The 10,908-nt window shown below is 42.2% G+C and overlaps 2 protein-coding genes across 8 annotated transcripts; both read right to left on the minus strand.

The window, feature by feature from the left end:
* Nucleotides 1-10: 10 nt before the first annotated feature.
* Nucleotides 11-955, minus strand: LOC122398306 (probable DNA replication complex GINS protein PSF2). Its single transcript, XM_043398032.1, has 4 exons — nt 619-955; nt 431-539; nt 206-367; nt 11-136 (listed from the first exon to the last, which is right to left on the minus strand). Exons 1-4 carry the CDS (start codon nt 861-863, stop codon nt 89-91), a joined length of 564 nt encoding a protein of 187 aa, XP_043253967.1. The 5' UTR covers nt 864-955; the 3' UTR covers nt 11-88.
* A 720-nt stretch (nt 956-1,675) lies between these two features.
* LOC122398135 (adenosine receptor A2b-like) lies at nt 1,676-10,905 on the minus strand. 7 transcript variants are annotated; one of them, XM_043397776.1, is made up of 6 exons: nt 10,601-10,905; nt 9,370-9,680; nt 7,331-9,045; nt 3,929-4,140; nt 3,121-3,591; nt 1,676-2,785 (listed from the first exon to the last, which is right to left on the minus strand). In XM_043397776.1, exons 3-6 carry the CDS (start codon nt 7,821-7,823, stop codon nt 2,375-2,377), a joined length of 1,587 nt encoding a protein of 528 aa, XP_043253711.1. In that variant the 5' UTR covers nt 7,824-9,045; nt 9,370-9,680; nt 10,601-10,905; the 3' UTR covers nt 1,676-2,374. The 7 variants fall into 7 exon arrangements, with proteins under 7 accessions (XP_043253711.1, XP_043253710.1, XP_043253708.1 ...); XM_043397775.1 differs by having other exon boundaries at nt 9,370-9,845; XM_043397773.1 differs by having other exon boundaries at nt 9,370-10,272.
* Nucleotides 10,906-10,908: the final 3 nt, after the last annotated feature.

Genomic DNA, 10,908 nt, shown 5'->3' on the forward strand with positions numbered 1-10,908 from the left:
TTACAAGATTGTTCTATAATTTATATACATATATATTTACACTGTAAAAAAAAGATAACAATTTATCTAAAAACAATGTTGGAATATATCAGTTTTGAGTGCCCTCCAGACTTTGAGACTGTACCATCCTTCCTGCCTATAAAGATCAAATTTATGCAATAAATGAAAAGAAAAATTTCCCTTATTTTATATAAATTACACATACAGTTTGAAGCCTATACATTTGATCCAAGGCATGTGGCAGTAATGGCCGTACACTGTTTATTTCCATGGCAGTTAAATGGTCCAATTTTGCATGCAAACCTTCACTTTTTAAAAACGCATTTATCGATGTACGAAGCTTAGACATCCTTATGTCCCATATATCCTGCAGTTTAAAACAAAGGGTACTTCAGTATTAACAAAATATAACACTGGAGATCTGTTATACCTTCACTGCTGTTCTTATTCTATCTGCATCGGGTATATCATCACTCGCAACTGTCAGTAAAAGTTGTGCTTCGTCCATAAAATGATTGCTCGGCATCTTTGTGAACAATCTAAAAAAAAAGAAATATACATTTCACGTCGCACCGAGAAACTTCCGACGAGAACGAACACGAGGAAGATTCCACGTACTTTGACAATTTTTCTTCCTCTTTCGCTTCGTTCAAATCATCGGTGTTCATCCATTCTTGATTAATAATTCGGCATTTCTGTTGCTGTTTCAGATTCACTGCCAACCAAATCGGAACTTTGACAGGTAGACCGGCACGAAAAGGGCCTATCGATCCCGATATCAAATGAATCGTATCGAAGCTGAAATTTGGTACAATGGTGACCGATTCCTTTTCACCAAAAAACTCCACTTCGCTCGGATCCATCGTCTAATAGTCAATTTTTATTTCAGATTACTTTCACACGAAGAAATTGAACATCTTCGGAACGATCACTTTCTGATTCCACCTTCATCGCCACTGATCACTTCACACACTACTTTTGGCGGGAAGTCTACCAGGCAGCCATATTTGGCGGGAAACGCTACCTGTTGCTGAATATGCCAACTTCAAGTAAGTTCAAATCAGTTTGTGTCGATATTTCAATGAAAGAACGTATATTAGGTAATTATTTAAGAGAAAAATAACATTGCACGCGAGGAAACAGTGTTCACGTTTAGGAAGACGAAGAAAATACTGTTTTCGTTCTGCCTCCAATTTCATCATCACCAACAGTCAAGTGTAGTAATTTAGGGTCAGATTTCATCAAATTGGTATTGTATTTGTTAAACTAATTACAAGTAACCTAATTCGTGTGGTGTTTGAACTCGTTTTAATCGCAAGAATCCCAGTAATGCGTCGGTGTCATTTTCAGAAAGGTAAGATGATCTCTGTGTTTATTTCGTGTGTTTCTTTTCTTTTTGTTTAATTGATTCTCTTTTGTTCGCTGCTCTGGGTCACACTACTATATGTCTAATTCGATGTTAATTATGTATGTACTTGTTTCGAGATGTAATTTGTTTCCTAAATAATTTCAGGTTAGGGATAATAATATCTCAGCCAAATGATGAGTAACCATTTTTATGACATTTATTTCATTTGATGTTTAATATACAGATTACGGAATGAACGCTAACATACAAACAACCTTTTAGCAATTTTTCAGTAATTTTTGCTTATTTTGAATATCGATCCACCTATTTACATCAATTTTTAAAATAGACAATTAGCAAAAGGGTCTGTAACTTAATTCGAGAATCGTTTCGTCCATTAATGAATACGACGTTAAGAATCAGTTTTTAATAATAGAAATTAATCGTAATACACATTTGTAGTCTACGTGCGATATGTGTAACTCCGAAATCATATTATTCATTGTTGGTAAAAAAGAACATTAACTTTTCTGATAACTCTAACAGGATTAATGTAACATTTTTATTTAACGTTGTACATGTGATATGTAACTCTGAACATTAGCAACAAAGAGTAATATGTAATCTCAAACTACGTATGTTCAGTCAGGTATTTGCAGTCTCAATAATAGGACCAAGTCGTCCAATTTGTTAGTACAGTAATTACTGAAACTAAATTTATTCATCGTCGCGTGGTTAAGAATTCTACACATCGGTACTTCTAAAACAAGACGCTACGAGGTGTAATAAAATTACATACAATAATTCATTCGCTCGCAATGTGTGAGTATTAACAGTAGGATTCGAATTATACATCGAATTACGATACTAACATCAATAATACATCCGCTTTTTTGAAAATTTATTAGCGTCTGTTTCGTTCATGCATAATTTATCATCGGCTATGAAAGCAACATCGATCGACTGTTCTGTTAAATCAGATCGAAGTGTGATCGAATTCAGGTTCGTTAGAATCTAAAAAAGTCATCAACCCTTGTCCTTGCTTTCTACCGATTCCTCGTTCACTTTTTCCCGAACAGAATCGACATGATTTACGTCCACCTCGATCACGAATATCGACGCCGGTGGCGTCTCTTCGACGTGATCAATTTCGGCGGGAAGAAGTGGCGCCAATGGCTTATAAGTCTGAAGTTCCATCAAGGACACGCGAGAGGGTGCTCTCGACAGACACGAATCGATTCTGTTGTTCGAGCAGTTATCGCTTTCGTAGTCACGATTTTCGTTGCTGTTTTGGCTCGCGTTCTCATTGGGAAGACCATCGACGTCCTGCTTGTCGCTATGCGATGAGTTCGATTCGTGAATGTTATCCATTTCTTTTTCACGAATCGAAACGTTACGGGGCGCGAAGGAACATCTTTTCATTCTGACGTCCGTTACCTGCTTGTAAAATGTACATTATTATTTCATTGAAGTATCCCGTCGATAAAACAAGACATATTTCCAATAAGTAGTGGGAACTTTGCGATAAAATCCCGATCTTGTTTATCAGGACTATGGCATATGAACGGCCAAAGTCAATAAGAGTACCGATAAGAACTGGATTGTCAGGGATGGATTACTCGAAGTTAATGTCTATGTATTTAACCTCAAAATACCAACAATACTCTTGCGTTATGAGTTTTATAACGAAACCGTGCCGCTGTTTTTTTATTTTGCAGTTGGCAACAATTATTTACCGATACAATTTTACCCATATCTGTGTCGAGTATTACCTGACGCAATAAACTCGATCGTTGGTCCTGTGCCGAAGCAAGACCAGCCAATTGTCTCTGAAATTGTCTCTGAGACCCGACCAGCGAGCCTCGATCGTGTATTACACTGACCGCACTCGATTTTACGTCACTGTGCGGAAAAAGGAGCCTCCACATGAAGCTCTTCAGGGCAGCGCGAAAGTCCTTCAGATGATAAGCGTAGAGCAACGGATTGCCAACCGAGTTCAGATGCGAGAGGATGATGCAGAAGTTCATGAGGAACTCGTTCACTTTGCATCGCGGGCAGAACGCCATCACGCAATTAATGGTGTACAGGGGAAACCAACAGATGATGAAGAAGATCACGATGCGCGAAAGATTTTGCGTGGCCTTCACTTCGCGTTTTCTGGCCGCCCCGAGTAAACGCAGCATCGTCCCCGTCGTTTGATTCCCAGAAAGACGTCCAGGATACATCGTCACGATTTGCTGTAACTGCCATTATGTTGCGATTATTAATTCTTCGAGAAATCACTAATCAATACAATTTTTGTTGCGCGGTGTGTCACAACCGAAATCGTGCATCGCACAAAACATATTTTACTTAATCTTGCGAGGAAGTTTTGGAACGATTCGCAGGGATGGTAAGTGGCAACGTGTTTATGCAAAATATTAATTAGTGCGATGCGACGTCAGGAGTTATACGATCGATTAAAGAAGGTAAATTTCGAGGGGCGCAAACACGAGGCGATCTTCATTAATTCGTTGTCATGTTTACAGATCGCACACGTATACGCCCGTTACCGTTACATTTACGGCGAAAGTATCTGACCTGTTTTACGACCACTCGGTATATATGGGCGTAGAAGGCTGCAATTAATAGCGCGGGGAAGATAATTGTGGCGAAGTACAGGAACACCAAGTAATCGTAATCCATCACCTCGGTGAAGATGCATTTCTCGTTGGACTTCTTGCCCGCGTGCCACCCCAAAAGTGGCAGGAAACCGACGAGGGTTCCGGCGATCCAGCACACGCAAATTATACCTGGAATAAATTATAATCGCCATTGCTCTTCGACTGTTCAAGAACGGTTCAAGGTCAATTTTATGTTTCAGTTATAATTTGAATATATTTGTTTTTTTCATTTGCATAATAAGACCAGTCTTTATGTATAGGGTGTAAGGAAATTATAATTAACGATCGTTATAATGGGATTGTACACCTTTGGATGGGGATCTTTTGGAAATAGCTGACCTTGATTTTTTTTTTTTAGGTCAAGGTCAATTCTGCTGTAACTTTTGTTAACAGATCTCCACCGTTCCGAGGGTGTAGAATCCCGTTGTAGTGGGTGGTACCTATCTCCCCAGAGAACATATTTCAAGTCCTGTTCCTGAAGCCTATGTCCTAGCGCAGGGATCAATAAAATTGATCTCTATACCAAATACGGTAGATTTAGATAGAAGTAGTGCAAACGTAACTATTTCGATTAAATGCTAGTAGTTGACAGAGGTGTATCTACCCTATCAGTTGGCAATGTATTAAGAGTTAGTATCGATCAGCTGTTTTTTTCCCCCAGGAGAAAGAATATTGCTAGAAACATATACTATTTTTAGTTTATTCGAGGAATTAATTTGCATAATTAAGTGGTTGAAAGTGGTTTATGTCATAGTTTTATCCGTCGTAGCTTACACAAATTTTATGTTTAACTACCAAGGAGGGGCAAAACCAATTGGTCGAAACACTCTAAAGGCAAAAACAAAATGCTTGGTGGGGCATTGGTAACTAAGAGAGTTTTCTTGTCGGACTGTCGACTAGCGTGCGCGTGTTTTGGAGGAAAGACCGGAAAGTCGGTCAAAGGTGTCGATGATAGAGGTACACGTGAACATTATCGATTGCCGAGCAGGATAATAAACGTGCCTTTTTCGCTCGCCGGAGAGACGGTATCACTCAACGGGGTTGTAATTAAAATCAGTCGTGCCATAAACAGGCGAAATGCTTGAATTAATCATGGCTAGCTAGCCTGCGAAACGAGGAACGTCTCGCTTGGCCATCAATTTTTTGCCAGCTGCTTTCGACTCGTGATGGGGGATTCACGCTCGATGATGTAAATTGCGCGCCATTTCTCAATTTCTGCGCGAAAAAGAACAAACATTTAATAACGCCGCGCTTGCAGCATCGTCGTAAATCTTTTATGCCCGATCGTCGAAGTTTACAATGTTTGCGTAAAATTTCCTACTGTTTGCGTTAAATTTCTTTCGTGAAAAATTTAACGCATGGCAGGCATCCTTTTCGGGAACTCGCGAATCCTGGATCGACTCGGGACAGGATTTTTTCATTTTACGTTCTCCAGTTCTGAGATACGTAACAGGATGGCACAAAGCTACGATTTCCATCAATTTCGCGGGACGTAGTAACGTAAGAAAGTCCTTTGGGAAATCGAACGGATGGGAATAGTTCGATGTGGCTAGCCTCGCGCGAGGTTGATATCATCTCGATCTTTGCAACGCGGGAGGGTGAAATTTTTTAAATTCTATTGTTAATTACTCAGACTGCCCTGTAGCAATTCATTAGACCGAATCGATACTGCTACCTGCACGAATAACGTACTGTAAAATTTACTTTTACCTTTTTAAAAATGACTAATGTTACTTTCGGACAAACCTCTCAGCATCGTTTCTAACGAGAAGAATACTTATGAGAAAATACTTATTCCGACAGAAGCTCGATAATTAATTAACGATTGCGTAAGAATATTGTGTAACCGAGTATTTCAGAAAAAGGAGACGTAAGAAATCTAGTTCCCCGAGAGAATTAGCGTCCCCTGATTCATAATTAATTTTACTTTACGCGTCTTTTGCACCGGGAGCACAAACACCTGTTGCCACGCGAAAGTGCATTCTGCACCTCTGCCACGACTCGGTCTTATGGGAAATTATAATCTCGTTGGGTGGAATTAAAAAGTAGGAGAACCGACGCGAACATCCCTCTTCGGAATGTTATCCAAACTGTTTTGAAAATTGCGAATCGAAGAGCGATCCACGACTAGAAAAGTTTGGGACTCTTTCAGAATGTTAAATGATCGCGTATGCGCATTCTCTATAACGTTGCCATTGAATAGCGACTAGCATCCGCAACAATGCCACTTAGGAGTATTATATCTGCACAATGTTGACTAATCAGTTCTGACACGGCTCGATGTCCTGTATTCTAATTCATACGTGGAACGCGATCGCACTTAGGCGAGAGTTTACGTTCCTCGACGATCTCGAGTACAGTTTTATTACGTTCGAAACATAGCAGGGATCTATACGCGTGCCCTAAAATTTTACAGACACGATCGTCCTGCATATTTCAATATTTGTTCTGCGCGTTTCAATATTTGCGATCGAGTTGTTATTTCTACGTCTTTCTCATGTTCTGCGCTCGTTATTTGCATGCAACGGGACGCATAACACTCGATTTCGATGGGGAAACACCGGCGGAAGTTTAGTCGCGTATGTAACAGGTGCCCCGCGTGCAAACAATTCCGTAAATTATAATCGAGCGGCTTCGCGTCGATATTGTTTTACGGCTGCTTAATTAAACGGTCCCGTGGCGTAGTGCAAAACATTTCTGGGAAGAAGCAATTTTAATTGGACATTTCGATCGCGTAACGCGCGATACGACGATTAACCAATTTCCCAAGTTCGATTCCTCGAACCTTTCAGTCGAGGTCCGCTCGATCATTGACTTCTACTACTTGCGATTTCGCGTGGTCGTCGCACGGTTATTCGATCTCCGTTAGAATGCAAACTTGGTTCGCAATTCTTGGAAATTATCGCGGGGGATATAATATTAGATATGCTAAGATAATTACCATGGAGCAAAATTTTAATGGGAGATTCTGGAGGCCAAAACAAGACGAAAATGAAGAATACCAATTTGTCGATCGAGGCTTCGTTAAAAAGTTATTAACGTTTAAAGTTTCGCCTGTGGAACGGCGCGTATGGATTGCCATTTTACAGGCGAAACTTTAAACGTTAATAACTTTTTAACGAAGCCTCGATCGACAAATTGGTATTCTTCATTTTCGTCTTACTTTGGTCTCCAGAATCTCCCATTAAAATTTTTCCCTACGATTCCGAACACCCTGCATATCTATAATTCGATTAAATACGATACTAGTTGCAGAGGATAAATCTAACGTCTGGTTACTCGATTTTCAGTCTCTCCGCCGTCAGCAGTCGTTCCTTACCTATGGCAGTCTTAGTGCGTACGGTGCGCGAGTATCCCAGGGGATGTAGTATCGCCCAGTAACGATCCACGGACACCGCCACCAGGCAGAAGATGCTGATCGTGCAGAGGACGATCAGGACGGAGACGGTGAAGAGGCAGGCGTGCAGGTTCGTCGGGAGACCGATGCTGGCCAGGATCGCGAACGGTATGGCGAACAGGCCTACCAGCAGATCGGCCGTGGCCAACGATATGATATAATAGTTGGTGCGTCGACGTAGCTTCTTCTCTTTGCTGAAGACGGTGATCACCAAACCGTTGCCAAACACAGCGCACACCGCCACCAGGATCTCGCACACCGTGTACGGTAGATTAAGTTCCGATCGCGTCGACGCGTTCACCGCTGTTACGGTTAAGTTATCGGCCAGCTCGGTGGCATTTGACAGAAATTCCATCGCCATGGACGCTCTGATACCCTGAACGCTTTCCAACCGCCTCGTTAATTTCGATAGCATCGAGATTCCTTGGGACCGATCGGTCTATCAACGGGTTCGCGTCGGTGTCTCTGTGCACCATTCGACAGAGACGCGTCAGAAGCTTGCAACACGGCGATCGCCATTGTCAGGCACGCACGATCAGTCTTTGGTAATCGACGTTCATTAATCTCGGTGCCGGCTGATCGGAAAACACCGTTGATCGCGTGACCAGCGCTTTCCTCGTCGTTTTTTTAAATACGAAACGTCCAGATGGATCGTCACGCGAGCTCGACGCCGCGTCTTTAAATAGAGCCTCGACAGACTTCCTCTCCAGACGACGAAGAACCGAATCGCGTGTCAACGCGACAGGAGGAAACGGTCGTTTGACTCATCGCGTCTGTCCCTGTCCTATCCTTAAAACCTGGGATGGCGACCTCTGTGCGACGTCTAATGATCATGTCACGCTCGAAGGACGATCGATTTCGATTTAACGTCGGCGATGGTGTTACGGGACAGGACCGGAAGAAGGATGAGTCGGTTATTTGCATGTACGATCCGGTGGCGAGTTCATCACCGATATTTGTTCCAGTTTCAGCGCGACAGGGCTTGTCCCGACGCCGTTCGACGCTACGCATTGATCCACCGCTATGGCAACGTTAGATACCACTTCAGGTACGCGTCAAATCGTTCCAAGTATCTTCAAAAGTAAGATGTTGCGTGCAACTCCAGGCAACTCAAAGTTTCTATACTCTCATGACGTTTGTACATTGTATTTCATGGACAGGGTCGACGTCTGGCAACACCTGCGGCCCACATAAATTCTCAGCCCGCGGTCAACGATCTCTCAAAGTCTCTATCGTCGCCCAAAGGAATGGAACTCGTGCCAACTATCGTTCGTACCATTAATCTACGTCCCACGATTTTTTTTCTCTCAAAAACAACATCAAGGACAAATTTTGTTAACCCTCTGACAGACACCGGCCAAACAGTCTTCAGCTACTAAGGGACCTCTCGTGGACTCCGTTCTACGGCGGAGAAACGGATCGTCCATCGCGAAACGTTGTGACTGAAAATGAGACACGAGTCGCGGCGTTCATTCTGTCGGCGTTTCGAGTCCGGCCGCGTTTTGGCCGCGCAGTTGCGAGCCTTATTACGAGCTTCCTCGACCTTCCAGCGCATGTTCATCGGAGGGTGCTTCCACGTAACCGACACGCGTGCCGCAGGCCACGTTTGAAAGGTATTAGGGTCACGGCGCGGTCCTCTGTCATAACCAGAAAAATGGTGTTAACGCTTGCGTACTCGGAAGACCAAAATAAATAAGAAGTTGCTGGGTCCAAGCATGTTATTACCAGGGATTCTAACCGCACCCTAATCCTAATCGTAACCTGGTGAACGCGTTCAGCACCCCGTTGTTTCACTTGAAATTTTCATTGTGAAACAAATTTTTATAAGTAGTAAAGCCATGTAACCGCGTCGAATCAAAAATAGCAATCTTCCATTTAAGAAGATCTAGAAGAGAAAAGCTCTGAAGCATTTAATCAACTCTGGCGGCAATGTTTATTATAAATAATACGCTTGTACTAACCAACTTCTTATTCATTTTCTTCTACCATAAGTTTCAGAGGCGTTATTCTTCCCCGCTTCGAGATCGAAGAACTCAAATCGCTCTGCTTATCGAATATTCAATTATCCCCATTCTTTTAAAGTCCACGGATCTTCTTATTTTCACTCGCGGCGGAAATCACGCGGAAATAATGGATACGATAGTTAGAGTAATTTAATCGACGAGTTTCGTCGCCTGCACGTAGAAACTTCTTCGAAACTTTGCGTTACTTTATCCGTACGGAGTTAAATTCCTTTTCACCTTTTTTTTTCAGATCCGATTTCCGTCGAACTCTGAAACAATTAATATTGCGAAGTGTAAAGATAATTTGCAATGTCTTTATTTGTTTTGTTGTTTCAGAGCGGAAGATCCCCTCAAGGATGATACACTGTCGCTGGAGGTGAGATTGCTGTTATGGTGAGCTCTGTGATCTTTTCGATTCGCCATGATTTAATTCGCTGCGCATTGAAATTCATGAGTTTTCGCGATAAATCGTAGAAAGCAATCTTCAGTTTTTTCGTGTCTGTTCGGAGCTCGTCCGCGGAATATTATTACGCGGCTCGTCACACAATCGCGCGATAACAAAAAAGTTGCACCAACTCCGGCGAAAGAAACAGATTAAAGTTTTAATTTCACGAGGGACGCGTCGCGAACCGGCAAAGTTCCGTACTCGAACGCTAACGAAGGGAGGATCAACGTCGATCGTCTCGATCGCGGTTACGTCGCAACGCAATTTCAAAGTTGTGGTCGTCTCGCGACAGAATACGAAGCAGCTGACAGGAAGATTAGCGAAGCAGCTCGCGATGTCGCAAGCTGTTGAAGTTTCGATCGCAAACTTTTCTCCGTTAACCATTCCCAACGACCGAAAGTTCGGTTTCCATTGTCCTACATTAAATGAAATTTTATTTCCGCCAGCCTGTTTCGCCTCTAAACAAACTTTTAAATGAGAAAAAGATCGAAGATTAAAACGTTAGATACGAGCTTGCAATACGAAGCAAATGGGCATTAAAGTCGTCGTAAATAATAGTGTTTTAACATCATCAGACACTCATGATACTCTATTCTAAGCTTTTACGTCCATCTTTATTTATAGAGGCTTAGTATAACACAACTTCGAAACATGATTCCAACATTCGCGATGGCTCTACTCAGACTTTACTCGTTACAGACTTTTTAAACCTCGATTTACAAAAATTATGTTTTTTTTACTAACGTTCAAATAAATTCGAAATAAAGGATCGATAAACATCGCGATATTCGCTAATTCCCTTGTCGAGGAAATTGACTCGACTTTTTTCGATAACCAATCAGCGTGTCGCGAGTCCGAACCAATCAACGTCAATCAGCAACGACCGCGCGCCAGTTTACGGTACAGTTGCAGATCGATCGGGGATCGACGTTGATCGTCTGTCACTTTAATGTCCGAAAGTCTGTGAATTATTAAAGAAATGTTCGTCACTCGTGGACAAAACGCGTCCGACTTCTCAACCCCGTGGCGCGTAACTGAGTTCCTCCTCGTGA

The sequence above is a fragment of the Colletes gigas genome, unplaced genomic scaffold (genome assembly GCF_013123115.1).
Source record: "Colletes gigas isolate AHSC1104 unplaced genomic scaffold, ASM1312311v1 Colletes_gigas_Sc00011, whole genome shotgun sequence".
NCBI classification, from domain to species: Eukaryota; Metazoa; Arthropoda; class Insecta; order Hymenoptera; family Colletidae; genus Colletes; species Colletes gigas.